At 46.9% G+C, this 16,444-nt stretch overlaps 1 protein-coding gene across 3 annotated transcripts in view; it reads right to left on the minus strand.

Moving 5' to 3' along the window:
• The window catches only part of LOC144093751 (angiotensin-converting enzyme-like protein Ace3), a 43,668-nt gene extending 28,937 nt beyond the window's left edge, over positions 1-14,731 (minus strand). For 2 of the 3 annotated variants that reach the window (XM_077627447.1, XM_077627446.1), the window contains exons 1-6: positions 14,528-14,730; positions 10,608-10,778; positions 9,111-9,269; positions 6,909-6,996; positions 5,940-6,083; positions 4,491-4,679 (exon numbers count right to left, since the gene is read on the minus strand). In XM_077627447.1, the coding sequence (XP_077483573.1) occupies positions 4,491-4,679; positions 5,940-6,083; positions 6,909-6,996; positions 9,111-9,269; positions 10,608-10,778; positions 14,528-14,590 (814 nt within the window). In that variant the 5' untranslated portion in view covers positions 14,591-14,730. Of the gene's footprint in view, positions 1-4,490; positions 4,680-5,939; positions 6,084-6,908; positions 6,997-9,110; positions 9,270-10,607; positions 10,779-14,527 lie in introns of all 3 variants that reach the window. The other variant, XM_077627448.1, reaches the window with a different exon arrangement.
• Positions 14,732-16,444: the final 1,713 nt, after the last annotated feature.

The raw sequence follows: 16,444 nt of genomic DNA on the forward strand, positions 1-16,444 counted from the left end.
CTGTCTTGAAGAGTTCCTGCGGTGGCGGTTGACGGCAGGGTGGCGATTAGGGACCGATCGTGGAGTGCGTATACGCCCGAAGGTGGCTTAGGATCTCGGGGCTGCTTGGAGACTTGCCCGTCGTAATGCACGCTGCTCGGCCGGTGCCAGACAGGAGAAAGGCCGCTTTCCGCAGCGGCCGCTGGGATGTCTTCGGCCTCGGTGCCACCTTCGTCGCCATCTCGAGGCAGTGCGCTGTCACTCCGGAGCCACCCTTCGGGCTGCACCTCCCATTCCACTGGAAATGTGGGCGCCAGGTGATGGGGCGGAGGGGCTTGGGAGGGTGACTCGGCCGACATGACCATGTTCAGTGCAGCTAGGTGTGCCTAAACGGGCCGCAGGAAACCAGGTCGGCGTAGCTTCCTGCTCCGAGGGAACATGGCGTCTCTGAGTTGAGCTCGGCGCGTGGCGTAGTTCGCTCGATCGGTTGGGCAAGGCTGCATTGCTGTACTGGCCTGCGGTGCGCACCGCCCGCATTCTGGAAGGAAGGAAGGCCTCAGACGTTGCTCGCACATACCCACTACGGGGGAGTGGCCAATTACATTCTTCCCGCATTCTTTGATGGGAATGGACGCACATATCGTCGTCGTTGTTGTTGTTAGCCTTTCAAAAGATTGCCCATGCCCACACTGGGGGATCGGCGAAGAATTGGGAGGCAGAGGCTGCTATACATGTGTACTCAGTAAAGGCAAAAGAAAAACACGCTGGAAAGCAACACCGGTGGATTCTACCTCAAGAAGGGCATGGACTGAAAAGGGATTAGAGTTGTTGTTGTTGCCTTGGTCACATGGGACATACCCACGACGGGGGATTGTCTAGGGTTCAGTGGGGAGACCCCATAGAATAGGGTAAACTGGTGTTAAGCTAGTGATTGTGCCTTGGGTGAAATTTCAGAGTAATTTAAAAGAAAAGGAACAAACAAAATATCGGCAGAGAATATCTGAGAATTAAATAATTAAATATATGAAAATACCTAAACTCTCTTTTTAATGCGGAAATTTTTAAAGCAATTAGCGAGGGAATCTGCCGGTAGCTGTTATATAATTGTGCAGGTATTTGCAAACTTGATGCAATGCAAAACCCCTGGCGCTTGCGCCGAAAGAGAGAAGGAGGGGAACCGACAAAGTGAGACCCAACTTCGTAATGGGAATTTCCAGGTGTGCTCTCCTCTGATGTGCAAACCTCCGGCAAGAAAGTAGGAAATAATTAATAATAATAATAATAATTGGTTTTTTGAGGAAAGGAAATGGCGCAGTATCTGTCTCATATATCGTTGGACACCTGAACCGCGCCGTAAGGGAAGGGATAAGAGAGGGAGTGAAAGAAGAAAGGAAGAATTAGGTGCCGTAGTGGAGGGCTCCGGAATAATTTCGACCACCTGGGGATCATTAACGTGCACTGACATCGCACAGCACACGGGCGCCTTAGCGTTTTTCCTCCATAAAAACGCAGCCGCCGCGGTCGGGTTCGAACCCGGCCGCGGCGGCTGCGAGGAAATGCTCCCATGTCTCGACTTTACCACAAGCCGCTCAAAGGTTTGTGGAACTGAACCCGCATCTACATAAGTAAAGATTTAAATGGGGAATCCTGCACCGCATGAGTGTCATCGCTACCTCACACTGCCGGGTTTTACATGCACGAGTCTTCCATGGGTACATGAGATTTTAGTAGTCGACAGTAGAGAGTAAGGGATCGTTGCATGCGGCGGATATAAACTGAAAACGCTGAAATCGAGTCATTGCAAAGAGAACAAGATTAGGGACGCTGCTGACAACTGGTGCATATAGAGCTGCTTTTGCCAACAAGTCTGCTGCTTCATTTTGTAAAATACCGCTGTGGCCTGGTATCCAAACAAAGAGCACCTCTTTCACCCATGCAGGAATAAAAAACTTTAGTGAGCGTTTCAAAAAAGCGCTTAGTGTGGACTCCAGCGCCAACGAAACAGAGAGACAATCTGAGAGGAATATCACCCGAGAAACAGTTGTGGGAATTTCCAAAGCGGCCAGCCCAGAGCCATAAACTCTGCTAGAAATATGGTTGTGTAATCCGGGACTCTGACCGAAAAGCTCCACGAGAGAGAGACTGAGAAAATACCAACCCCTGCCTTCCTTTCGACCCCAGACGCATCTGTAGCAATTACAGTATGTTGCGGGTACTGGGCAAGGTGATCCAAGAGGGTTCCAGTTAATATCCTTGCAGGCAGATGCTTCGCATTAGGTGGGAATATGAAATCAAAAGCAATATGCACAGGGGACGCTGCCCAACCAACTCTGCATACAAACTTGAGAACCACACCAATATTAAATAACAGATTCTGAGTAAATACAACCTGAGGTAGGCGGAACCTTGGCCAATGAGGAGTGAGAAAAAGGGCAGAGTGGGAGACGAAAATAGGAGTAGCCACACCAGAAGCCGACTCAAATGCTGGAAAAAAAGTCCTGACCATTAACAGGTGAAACCGGGAGGTAAGGTCGGGAATACGAGCCTCCAAGTACAGAACTGCGGTAGAAACTGATTGAGGGAGACCTGGGCAGAGGCGCAGTGCGCGCCTTTCTAGCAGCAGCAACGGATGAAGTTTATATTTAGGGGAGGCAGAAAAAAGTATGCAGCCAAATTCCAAAATGTGTCTGACATAGGCTTTGTAACGAGGTACAAGCGTGTCCTGGCGCATACCAAATTTCCTATTACTTATCCGTAGTAGCCTACCTAGTGCACGCTCTCCTCTCTCCACGTTAGTTTTGATGTGGGGCCGCCAATCCAAAGTGGCATCATAAATGACGCCTAGATACCTCAACGAGTAAACCTGAGGTATGATGTGCGAGCGATAGCGTAGTGATATATACAGAGGTATGTTGGTTTTAAGAAGTAGTACGCTGCTTTTGTGCACATTTAATACCAAATTTAATGTATCAAGCCAAACCTCAATCGCATTGAGGTAATCCTGGAGAGAACGATATAGGGCATGAATGTCTGCAGCAGAAGCAAAGAAGGCTATGTCATCTGCATAAACATATACTGTAACTTCAGGGTGAACTGGAATGTCGCACATCAACAGATTAAATAGAAGTGGCGAAAGTACAGACCCTTGTGGCACGCCTCTGGTTTGGGCATAGGTGTTTGAACTGAAGGAACCGTCGGAGCAAAAGAACTGCCGTCCTGTTAAAAATTCGCGGATCCATGCATAAATGTAGTATGGTGTGCGTAATAATGCCAATTTAGAGAGAAGGATCGAATATTCAACACTGTCACAGGCCTGTTTGACGTCTCTGCGCTCACGTGAGTACTCTGCCTTCTTCCGCTTGCGGTCTTCGATTTTATCGCGTTTCCTGCACATTTGACGGACTCCAGGGCCGGCTTTTACGAAGCAAAAAGTTCTGTTTTGTCTTAATCGCTGTCGAAAAAAATTGAATTGGTTTTTGAGAAAAGGAAATGACGCTGTAACTGTCTCACGTATTTCGGTGGACACCCGAACCGCGCCGTAAGGAAGAGATAAAGGAGGGAGTCAAATAATAAAACAAGAAAGATGCCGTAGTGGTCGTCTCCGGAATAAATTCGACCACCTGGGGAACGTGCACTCACATCGCACAACACACGGGCGCCATTTGCGTTTCGCCTCCATCGAAACGCGTCCGCCTCGGTCGGGCTCGGAGCCGGGTACTCCGGCTCAGCAGACGAGCGCCCTAACCACTGAGCCACCGCGGCGAGTCGCTGTCTAAACCTGCGTTGGTTTTTGGATGGGAAAGGCGCTTAACTGTCTCACTGGGTCAGGTGGCAGCAGATGTCGGTGACCACCGGAAGCTATTACAACTCTCACTGTCCAAAGTTAGGGGAACATCGGCTGGAACGTCCGTCCATTAGAGCCCCAGTATTATCACGTCTGTACCCTAGCCGCCATTTTAGTCTGCAAGCTACACCCACACTTGCAATACATCTTTCATCACCATTGGTTTTCCAGGCGATACTGAACGTAAATTTGGCGTGGGTTTGGCCGAGCACGTGGGCTGAACACGCAGTGCGCATTACAGATGGCCGATGGTCGAGATAAGGAAACTTTAAGGGGACCGCTGCAGGTGCATATACGGGGCAAGGTTCATTGGATATCTTTAGGAGAGTCTTTCGTCATGAAATAGACTTGGGTGGGATGATGCAGGCCATTATTACGTCGCCTACTAGGTAGGGTCTACCGGCACGAAGTGAAGACATGAACTGACCGCATCACGTGATCCGATCACGGCGCTCCAGGCACATCATCACGTGCTGTTATCTTCGTCGCAGCCCCGATGGTGGTTTTGACACATTTGGCACTATCAAGACTGTTCATCGTCAGTGCTTCTAAAGTAATTGATGGCGGTGTCATGTTTCTAAAGTGAACAATATATTCTTGCAACAATGTGGCGTATTACAAGTGAGCTCTGGGCTTTAAGCGGATTTCTGTACTCTACGGGTCTCACCTAGAAGATGGGCAGGAATCGTGCCGTCTGTTGGCATGAAGGAACCGTATTTCCCTCGCAGAAGCTTCCGCACGAAGGCATGTAGCTTCACGTAGAGCGGGTACACCTCCGTCCAGGCATCGATAACTTTTTCGCCGAATTTATGGTCTCCGAAGCGATCGAACCACTCCTGTGACATGTGCTCGAACCCTGCGCATGCGTTTGTGAATCGTTGTATTGCGGCCCACGCAACATATTTTCTTACCAGCGACACGGTTATGGTTACAGTGGTGCCGTACCGCCAGTGTGACATGAAGAAAAAAAATCTTCTTCAAAGACGGCAACCATATTTGCATAAACATTCACTGACTCAAGTCTGCGGCGGCTCAGCGACGTTAGTTACGAAGCTGGCGTGCGAAAAACTGTTTGCTGTGTTCAACATAGGCGCGCTATAATTGCGCATGCTGGAGAACGCATGTACAGGTAGCTCTAATATAAAAGGGAACAGTCAGTTTTGACATAAGAGCGAACTGCGTTCTTACTTCTGCACCGAAGTTGCATCGTCTCATGGACATTATCAGTCCGGAGGAAAATTATTCGTGAAAGGTGTGACTGTCACTCGTATTTATGGGGTAATCATTGGTTGAATACGGATGACGTGTTCCCTTTAATCATGGAGCTGCCTGCACTCTTGTGTTAACAATGGCGCGTGCATTCTTTTCTGAAGTTGTAGGCGATGTTTTGCGTACTCCCCGATGTTACGGTGGTATAGGAAAGGAGAAAAAGAGGAGGAAATACTTTTGAGAAAAAGCGTTGAAGTGGTTTACGTAGGCAAGGCAAAATTGTCGGCGAATAAAATTAACAGCTGTTTACATCCTCTCCGCTGATTTCATCTGAGCACGTCTCTTAACGAGGTACTCCGCTACTTTTACGTGAACGCGTTTTTTTCTCCGCTCCAGAGAAAAAGCTGTGCCACGTACTTTTCCAACTGTCTGCGTTTTCTTAAACGTGTGCTCGGTACGCGGGAGTTTTTGAAATTAGCTGCCAAAGTAATACGGATTCCGCGGCCGGGATGGAAGTTGCGAACTTGACCTCAGCAGCCATAAGCCAATGCCACCCAATAACTCAAACTCAGTGTTTAACCACCTAACTCTAACTATTTAAGCAATTAACGAACCAGCCTTTCTGCATTACACCGGAACGAAACAGTGACAACGATAGCTGCAGTATACGCAAGGGAGCTTGCAAAAGATATATAATCAGCAGCGGTAAACAAGCCATTTAATAAAAAAACACCTACCTCTCTAAACAAAACGGTAAGCTGCCAGACTTCGCCCCAACCCCCTTTATCGCACGAAGAAGTGACGATGACAGGTGTATGAGCCCTTCCCTCTTGATTTTTTTCTGCTTCACCCTTTTACAGTGTCATCAGCATAGACATGGTTTAGGCCTGCTTAATCACTGTCTCACCGTCTGCCATGGCGGCTTTCTTGGCGAGGGGTAGGAAGCCGATGTAGAGCGGCTTCACTTTGCTGCCGAGAGTCGAGTGCCACGCGTCCCAAGCTTGGGCCAGCTTCGAGTAGTTCTTGGAGTTGGCCATCAGTCTCTTCAGGTCTGTTTCATGAAACACACGAAGACGTCGGGAGTTCTTTATATATACTGTACGTTCGCGTTTCAAGAAAAATATTTCTACTCTCAACTGGCTCTGTTTGAACAATGGAAACTTTCGGAAACACATCCAGCAGAAGATTTTTACGTCTTTAATCACATAGAACCAAAAATATTTTAGCCGAACTTTGAGAAAACAGCGCAGCTCTATTTTAAGGCAATCGATACGGCAAACAGCAGCTTCCGGCGCAGATGCAGTTTGGTTATTATGTCTGCAGTGGCACAGAAACGTTGAAAATGAACGAACCGACACAATTGGTTCTGTTACTTGGCAAGGCTTAATTGAGTATAATTGGAAACCGGAATTAATAGAAGTTGTATTGACGCTGCTGGGATCAACGAAAAATAGCGGGCTCGGGTTACTGTTTACCATCAGCACAAGTATACTCGAGAGTTTTTGGCAAAAAAGCAAACGCGATTTATATTCCAAGGGAAGGTAACGAGTCAACGAATTTTACATGCCGGCTAAAATGTCTGCTTTCCATTAAAGTGTTTCTCTCTCTCTCTTCCAAGGGAACAAAAAACTCGCCAGAGGCGGCAAGAAAACTAGTTGAGTAGATGAGATAACGAAATTCACCGATATGTCGTGGTCATGGCTGGCTCAAGACAGGGCCGATTTGAGCAAAACATTTGTCTTGCAGTCGGAGTAGCTTGGTTAAAAGTGATGATGATGGACGGTGTAATTATCCTAACAGCGAACCCCCGTTAGCAAGACGTCGTCTTGCACAGGAATAAAAGAAGAACGTAAGTAAACACCTATTGGTCATTTACCTGGTTGAAGTCGTAGCTTAGATTTGCCATCGAGAGTTACTGTCGATTCATGGAGCATTTTCGTCATGTTCTTCAAATAATCCTTGGCCTGAAAAGAATGATGTTCGAATGAGTTTTACAATTGGACGCGACATATAGGAACTGCCAGAACATTTTCAAACACTAAAATTGCGTATTTCGCTTAGATTGAAAAAAAAAATGCTGCGTATAAAATCCTACTATGTGTAGTGAAGCTCGTATTCAAGCCCCGTTTCTGGGGGGCGTGGTCTCTGTATGATTATAACGCGGTGCCCTCTCGACACAAACCAACTCCTGTTCGTCATCAGTGTCCCTTAGAGCATTAATTGCTCGTGTAAACGCCGCTTTAGGGCATTCTCAGGGTCGCTCTTACTACTTGTTCTCTGTGGGCCTAATTCAGTTTTCCTCCGTTATGGAAAGGCATCCATAACTGCAGTTTGAGCAGTTTTACGCCACAAGCGCATACAGCTCGTTCGGCCGAAAAGCCGTCGGCGTAGTATAGTCGGCAGCGCGTGTCCGAAATAATCGGTGGCTGTGTAAAAATATCGTATCATGATAATTTGTTGTTATAGTGATTGATGATTGATTGCTGTGCGATAGGCGATTACGAGTTAATGAACTTATTGTAATTAACTGATCAATAAAGAAATGAAAAATGAAAAAGTGGAAAAAGTGGTTTCGAAGGTGGCGTCAAAATGCTCAGAATGAAAATTCAATGCTTTGTGATGCTAATTAAGAAACATAGAGTGTGTAATTGATCAAATATTTAATTGAAACAGTTGAGAAAAAATGAAAAAATGCGTTCAAAGATGTCAAACTGCTCAGAATGGAAAGCCTAACCCACTACGCTATTGCGTCATACCCTTAAGGTGGAGCTTAAGTGTCCTCTTCAAATTTATTGGGAAATTTCATATTTCTCGGAACTTGCTGTTCACAGCGTGCTGAAAAAATTTGTTTTTAAGAATGCAATTGGCGCAGTAATTGTCTGACATCTAGGTGGACAACTAACCGCGCCGTGAGGGAAGGCATAATGGAAGTAGTGAAGGAAGAAAGGGGTACCGTAGTAGAGGGCTCCGGAATCATTTCGACCACCTGAGGATCTTTGAAGTGCACTGACATCGCACCGATGTCCTCTTATTTGGGAATCCTCCCTACAGACAACTATGCTTTACTCGCGCTGTCTCTCTAAACGTGTGCATGTGTATGTGCTTGCTTGTATGCGTACATCACTGAACTTGTCACCGACCTTACAAGTAGACGAGTTCCGCACGGTAGCTGCTCATGTCTTTCTGGGGAAGAGGTACTGATCTCTGATCCGATTTCCTGTCTTGCGTTGTGAAGTGCGAGGTTACAGGCGGCTTTGTCGTCCGTGGACTGCGGTGCGATCATCGAACGCTTCTTGCATGCAGCACGGGTTCACCTCTCAAATCCGCGCTGGCCTCGTCAGTTGGCCAGTTTCAAAAGCAAAGACGTGAGAGGCGCCATTGACGGCTCAAAATCGAATCCACGAGAACGTGCACAAACTCCATGTCATTGCTTTGTAGTCATGTTTGTGCTCAGCCGCTGTGTATCTCTTGCGGCGCACACAAACGCTGTTACAGAATACGTGGATGGCTATAGAAAAGTAGTATTAGCACTTACCGTGACATAAACGAGGAAAAATTATTAGTTTGAGCGTTCACAGTAATGTAACTAAATAAGTTCAAGCCTTATTTATTGGCCGTTAATGGTTTGCGATTTATTAACAAAAAAAATCATTTGGTGTGCGTCAGTGTAGGCTTCACCGTACAGCGCAGAAAAAAAATGTTGCGGGCAGCATTTTTGATACCACATTATCGAAAAACGGCTCTTCACATAGATGCATTCTATTAGCCCCCGTCTTGAACAGTCATTAAACACCCTGATGGGCATGGTGTACAGTTTGCTTTGGCATTGAATTTAAGGTCTATGCTTGTACTGTCTCTTCGAAATTACGATAGCCGATTAAATGTGCTGCTTCATAGCGTGCAAGTAAGCACAGTTGCTCGTGCTGCACAGGACGTTCGTTATTTCTCAATGTGGACATGCATACTGCCGTCATAGTGAAAGGTCGGGTGTTTTAAAATGAGACATTCCCGGCACCGGTATAGAGTGCGCTGAGTGAAATTATGCTCGTGCAGAACGAACAGAAACCAATGCCGTTACCTGGTTGTAGTCTTCGAGGCAGAGGTTGCTCAGTCCGACTTTAGAAATGCGAGCTAGTGCTCGCACCATCTGGTCGTTTTCGATGCTGTCACAGCTGTACCGCCGAGCTGCCGTGGCAATCACGTCGCTTTTTTCCGAGGCCACCGATTTGGCGCGATTCTGGTAAAGATACGAATGGGTGTTAGCGACACTTTAAGTCTGTCAGCATGTGGTACTGCCGACACTCCAGAACTCTGCTACGCTCACAAGAGGAGCCCTAAAACACCGCTTTACAACAGTCTTTGTCGCGCACAAAGTTGTTTGAATACTTTTCAGAGAGACAACAGGGCTCAGCACTCTTATATTTTTTTATCAGCGACTTATTCAGTGCCATCGAAGTGCACTCGTTTGCTCGGGATTAACTATTCGCTGCTCGTACTAAGTGGAATTATTAATTGGTTTTTTTTGGGGAAAGGAAATGGCGCAGTATCTGTCTATATAACGTTGGACACCTGAACCGCGCCGTATGGGAAGGGATAAGGGAGGGATTGAAAGAAGAAAGGAAGATAGAGGTGCCGTAGTGGAGGGCTCCGGAATAATTTCGACCACCTGGGGATCTTTAACGTGCACTGACATCGCACAGCACACGGGCGCCATAGCGTTTTTCCTCCATAAAAACGCAGCCGCCGCGGTCGGGTTCGAACCCGGGAACTCCGGCTCAGTAGTCGAGCGCCCTAACCACTGAGCCACCGCGGCGGGTACTAAGAGGAAGCGAGATGGACTTTTTTTGCGGCATAAATGGAAAGAAGCTCACACAGCACAAATGTAACTGCCTCCTGTGAAATGTTCTCTATAAAAAAGCATGGTAGACTACGAAACTGCTCTGTGCAGCTGCGTTCATTTCCACTTGCAAATTGTTTGCGGATTTGGTCATCATCCCCATCGCCGTCGTCACCGTCATAATGAGTCAAGCAACGTTCACTGCAGAAATAAGGCCTCTCCCATTGATCTTCAATTAAACTTGTGCTGCACCAGCGGCAGGAAACGCTGCCCCGCGAACTTCCTAGTTCATCCCCGCACATGACCCTGTACCGTCTGCCAAAAGTAACCGGGGCAATGCTAATGTGTTTCATAGCCGCGTAGCGAAGCACTTATGGCAGCCCTTATAAGCGCTGAATCCGTGTAAAGTGAGGTTAACCCTTCTCCTCAGGGTCTTACACCTTTCGGTCTTTAGGGGTGCTGTAAAGGCTCCGTTATGCGGTTCAGTTACTTTTGGTTTGGTTCAGTTACTTGTTGCTCAGTTACTTTTGGCAAAAGACGGGTACCGATGGTGCCGTAAATGCTCCGTTATGCGGTTCAGTTGCTTTTGGTTTGGTTCAGTTACTTGTTGCTCAGTTACTTTTGGCGAAAGGGGTACCGCATAACAGCCAAACCACATCAGCGCTGCGCGGGATAATGCTGCGGTGCTCGGTGTTACGTTTCTTTGTTGCACGAGGGCCGGACACAGAAAATGCTCACCAGCGTCTCTGCGTTTTCCTTCGTCATGTTCGTGTGGTAGTGCCAGCGGGCTCTTTCCACGGCATCGCCGAGCTCTTGCAGCGTCTGGTCGGCGGCTTTCAGGAACTTCGAGGCGACTGCGTGGTCACTCGAGGTGGCGCTTGGTTTCTCAACACCTGCAGTGTGTTCCGACTGCACAGAGCGTAAAGGCTACTATTAACTTACTCGCAGGAGATTTACTACTCACTGACTATATATACTATATTGATTCTCGTGAGCCCGTTCACAGAGGCGCAGGACCGGACTTTGCGGTTACTTATTCGCCGAATAATGCCAGGAGCCATATTTAGGAACGATTAATTTCATTTCCACTACATTTGGTTGTGAGTTCAGTCGTAACGAAAGCAGCAGGATGTGGTGAAGTAAACAACCAATCACAGTAAGGAACTGTCTGGTCGCGGTGCCGCCGCTATCCACCCCATTCAGTCGCTGCATCCAGTTCGGCCGAGCCGCAGGGGCCATGCTGCGCAAATTTATTGCGTGAACAGCGCAAAGTTTATTTTCCGAGACAAGTAGCGCCGATAAAGCTTGCAAGGCGTGTCGAACATGTTGTGCTCATAGGGATTCTCAACATTACCTGCAGGAAAAAGTGGCGCCACCGTCTACGCGAGTTTCTTAAAGAGCACTGCATCCACCGCAGGAATGCCGGGAAAATGAGATTTCGTTTCGCGGCTTGGCTAGTGTGCGGCCGAAAATATGGATTCTGCCTCGAAATCGGTAGCTGCGATGCGACGGAGGCGATGTGATCTCTCTTTTGTGCGCAGATATATTATTTTAATCAAGTCCAGCTTTCTTGGACGAAAACTTTGAAAATTGCAATATTCTAAGGTACTGTTATGTAAATATTTAAGGTAATGGTTGATTGCTCCGATGCGTAGCAATACCTTTCTTTTAAAGTTTTTCCATCTCTCGCATCGAGTAGTTAAGACTACCACAGAAAACCAATGGGGAACTTTTTGACGATACCAAGAACTCTAATACAAAAAATGCAAGCCTGCCTAGAGGAGATCTGCGGGTATATTCATTGTTGTAGTGAAATCTTATAATATATAAAAAATGCATTCATAAACTCTTTCTCGTTGAAAAATACTTTTGTCCGGACTTGCTGGGTATGAATGCGTTTTTCACTCCTTCGATAAGGTTAACGAAAGTGAAAGTTCTGTGCTAGGCTGCTATCAAAATTTGCACAGTCTTACGTCGAGGTTTGTCTCGAGAAGACTCGTATTGTTACCGCTGAATCCACGTCTTATGCCCAGAAATCGCCAAGCCAAATACAAAACCGCATCTTCCCGGCATTTCTGCTCTTCTTCATGATAGATGAACTATCGCAGCTCCACTTTTCCCTTTAGGTGATATTGAGAAACTCTATGGTCATACTCCGTCATTTGTAGGCATCGGTGCCGGTCCACCCATGTGACATGGACTTGGGGAGTGTTTGTGCGATAGGGTGCCATCATCGACGCTTTATTTGCAACGGCTTATGTCACCGGGAGCAACGAGCAATGTAGGTGGCTAAATGAAAATAAAACGAAATGAATTAATAAAAAATTCGGCCCCAGAGCAGCCCGCTCACCTCATACCTTTTCAGATGGCAACGCAACCTAATAGCGGTGCGCGAATATTTTAAATGTTCGAACAGAAATCGAGTTCAAATAATTGGCTTCGAACATCTAATCGAATACCAAATAATGAATTGCAGGTGCATTTATTAGCAGTGCGTTCTTATTTTTGCGTACTCGGATATTAAAGTTTGTAGAAGGATTGACCAGCCTCAGGCTAGATGCGTGTATCAGGTCCATGAAATCCATGAAATCACGGGTTGAAACAATGTCGAAAGAGAGTTCAGAGTTAACAGTTACCTACGCTCGCATAGCTTTTGTAGAACCCGGTGTTTATACGTTGGCAAAGGCAGCATTTGATAGTGCCACGACCATAGGCTTTGCTACTCGCCGCTTTCATTTCCTGAGGCGTCGCGCTATCCGTGAGAAGCACAAACACATGCGTGAGAGCGGAGTTCGGCGGCACATGATGGCTACAGCACTTGTCATAAGTTCCTCAAAGCCCCAGTATTCGACAACGGTATAAAGTTGACCACCAGGCCCACTAGACAGTGGCCATTTTATTATTTAGCCTTCACGACCTCTTTTCTTCTCACAGGAACTCTGTAAAGCCCAGTGCGCCTCATGCACTGATTCGTTGACGCAGTAGTAGTAGTAGTAGTAGTAATAATAATAATAATAATAATAATAATAATAATAATAATAATAATAATAATAATAATAATAATAATAATAATTGGTTTTCGGGGGAAAGGAAATGGCGCAGTATCTGTCTCATATATCGTTGGACACCTGAGCCGCGCCGTAAGGGAAGGGATAAAGGAGGGAGTGAAAGAAGAAAGGAAGAAAGAGGTGCCGTAGTCGAGGGCTCCGGAATAATTTCGACCACCTGGGGATCTTTAACGTGCTCTGACATCGCACAGCACACGGGCGTTGACGCAGCGACCTTTTCGTTTTCGGGCAGGGCAGTCGCGGGGGCCCCTCGCCACAACGCCATCTGTTGTGCACGCCGCCATCGCACTCGCTGCTTCGGAGGCTAGACGACGACTTTTGCGACGCCATCTTTTTGGGACCGTCTCTCGGCCTCAACTACAAAGACAATCGCAGGCGAAACTCCGTCTAATGGGGCCAGTAAAGCTTTCACCTTAATAAATGTGTAATATTCGATTGCTATTGGAAATTTTCGAATTTTTACACACCCCTATACATAAGCACTTCAAGGCCTGACCTAAAAAAAGTATCACACAGCCAGGGGAGATCGTAAATATGTTATATGCTGCTAGTTTCGAGCGTAAAAGATAGAAAGACAACAAAGTTATAACAGCAGAAATCGGGCTCTAAGTTACGTTCTTCACATCCAAAGCGCAGTGCTAATCACCAAATCGCAGAGCCGGCTGCAATGGTAGTATAACGGTATCACGGCCATTTCGTCTGCCAATGGGGTAGAAAAAAAAATGAATCTGATAATTTGTTCCTTTTTTGATTGTCGGCTTATGAAATTGAAGAAACGGCATACGCAGCAGTCGCATCACTCCGGAAGAAGTCTTTAGGCGATCGTAACCACCTGGCATGCTCAGTTGCGCAGACTGAGTTGGAAATTTGGAGTCGAATATCTTGAAACATGGCCTTTCTACCAGTATTGTACCAAATACGACCGCCTCTGTTTCTCCAATATGAACATGGTCGCTAAGTGGCAAAAACAAATTTCTACATCGATTTTAAAATAATTAGAGCAGTGAGAGCAATTATTTTCTCACTTCGTGTCCGCATTTTCGGGAAATGCATGCACTCTCAGCGTTAAGTTACGACAATTGAAACGGGATCTGCTTAACGAGAAGATTTTAGTTGAGTGAGGCTAAATACTAACGCATTTTATTTTTATTTCTACGACGCAAATATCGTTGCGTGCAATTCTTATGGACCCCTGCCTGTATTTCTTCGTCGGCAAGCAATATTTTTGAGTGTACGTTTTCTTGTCATAGTTATTTAATAAAAAATCACTATGGCAGTTCTGTGGAGCGAAGAAAACCGCAGTTCGCGGTCGTGACTAATCATGGCTAATCGTGGGAGGAAGTACAAATACGGCAAGCTGTGTTTAAGGGCAGAATTTTTTCATGAAACAGATGTTTGGCAACAAATAAAAAAAATTTGACTTCTTTCTATCCGCGAATACAGTTTTAAACGAGGTGATTAAAAGCACTTTATATCGTTTATTATAAATGCTGTAATGCACAGGAAACAAAAAGGAGCAAGAAAGGGAAATCTCAGTTACGCAAACAGCAAGAATTGAAATATGTCATTAATGTGACGCGTGCGACTTACGGTGCCTTCGATGGACGAGACAAGCGCACCAAAGATAATGACGCACAGCATTGTAATGGTCATTTTTGACGCGCTGGTAGCTGCCAGTTCATCCGCGGCTTCCCGATGGACGCAGATGGCTCCGAGCCCGGCACGAAACCACGCAGTTAATATGGAGACTGACCCAGAATCAGCAACGACAGATTGGAGCGGTAGACAGCGGCAGACAGTGCCACGTCAGGCGAGTATCCCATTATTATTGGAGGACCAGCGCTGAAAGTGAATACGAATGTCCGAAGCTTGTCACCGGGGGCTGCGAAGCCTTCGCTGCTGCACACCTTTTCCTTTTGTCTTCAGGCACACCTGTGTCTTTAGTCTGAACGGAAAATTTTAGGTCACTCGAGGGAATGAATTTCTTTTATTCCTTTTATCTCCGATATGCGCTTTACACTTGCGTTGAATTTTAACAGGGACGCAGCTGTTAGCCCAGAGCTGCCAGGCTAGAACAAACCACGGTGCTTGGTTTTATGGGGGTTTAACGTTCCAAAGCGACTCAGGCTATTAGGGACGCAGTAGTTGAGGGCTCCGGATAATTTAGACCACCTGGGATTCTTTAACGTGCACTTACATCGAACAGTACATGGATCTCTAGCATTTCGCCTCCATCGAAATACGACTGCCACGGCCGGAATTGAACCGGCGTCTTTCGGGTCAGCAGCCGAGCACCATAACCACTGAGCCAACGGGGCGGCTAACCACGGTTCTGTATGGTGTGAAGAAACGTAGGGGTCTACGACAGCAGCAGCCGAAGAATACAAAGTGGTTTTTGTTATCAGATGCTAAGCATAAAAGTTGCATAAAAATGAAAGCATGATTTAGTTAGGAAGTTGCCTGCATGCCTGCTACTAGCAACAGGAAAAAGAACAAATAAAAGGTGTAATTTATAATATGGTACGGCTCTGTAAACTGTCCGCATTAGAATTGTGGATGTGTTGCGAATTGCGTAACTGTCCTTCCGCCATATAGTTCGGTCTACGCGACGGTGCGCCCAGCCGTCTGCCGTATTGCTGTCTGCCCGGCAGATTCCCTCCGTCGCCGGTGTAGCTTTAGCCATCTTTGGAAGCTTCTTGCAACACGCGCCTATCAGATTCGTTGTAATCGAGAAAACTGTTTTAACGTGAGGGCGTTAGTACCCCAATGTCGGAAAAAATGCAGGGTTTCAAGCAATATTGAACCCTGTTAGACGCGCGAAAGCACGGTTTTCCTTGCTTGTCCAAATTGCGAGGCAGAGCCTTCAGCATCTCGCCCGTGACCACCGAAACGTTGACGGCCGGTCCCTTTATTCCGAATTGTCTGTGGCTTGAGTATAGCAATTGACGCATCTGCATAAATGGTATACTGGAAGGAAAGCATGCGTTCTGCCAAGTCATTTAGCGGAGGCAAATCGGGAGGGATCGGCGGATACTTATAGCCGTTGCTCACGCTCTACAGCGGCACCGTCTGTTTACGTAGCGAAGCTTTACAAGCTTTGCACAACTTCACCATGGCTACGCCTGTCTAGGGGAAAGTAAGCAGCAATGTCGGATGCATGGCTTCGCTTACCGTGTCCAGATCTTTGAGATGCCGCAATCGATCGCATACGTGGCACGGATAGCTGAACGGATTTCGCACAAACTCTCGCTGATACTTGGCCCAACCGCATTTCAGAGTTTACCTGTCGTTCGCTCAGTTCCGCGGTGAGACGTTGGCGGCTCTGTTCACGCAGTAACTCTTGTCTTGCCCGTTTTCGGTTTCGCTGTTTCTCAGGGCGAACGGCTCGCTGTTCTGGTGTTTCGGCTGCTGCCGTAGCCTGACACTTCCGTCGCTTATGCGCAAATTTTTCATCTCGTTTGGCCAAGTTGCTAGATGGACCCGGCTCGCTTTTCACCATCGCATGCT

The sequence above is a fragment of the Amblyomma americanum genome, chromosome 6 (genome assembly GCF_052857255.1).
Source record: "Amblyomma americanum isolate KBUSLIRL-KWMA chromosome 6, ASM5285725v1, whole genome shotgun sequence".
Taxonomy (NCBI): Eukaryota; Metazoa; Arthropoda; class Arachnida; order Ixodida; family Ixodidae; genus Amblyomma; species Amblyomma americanum.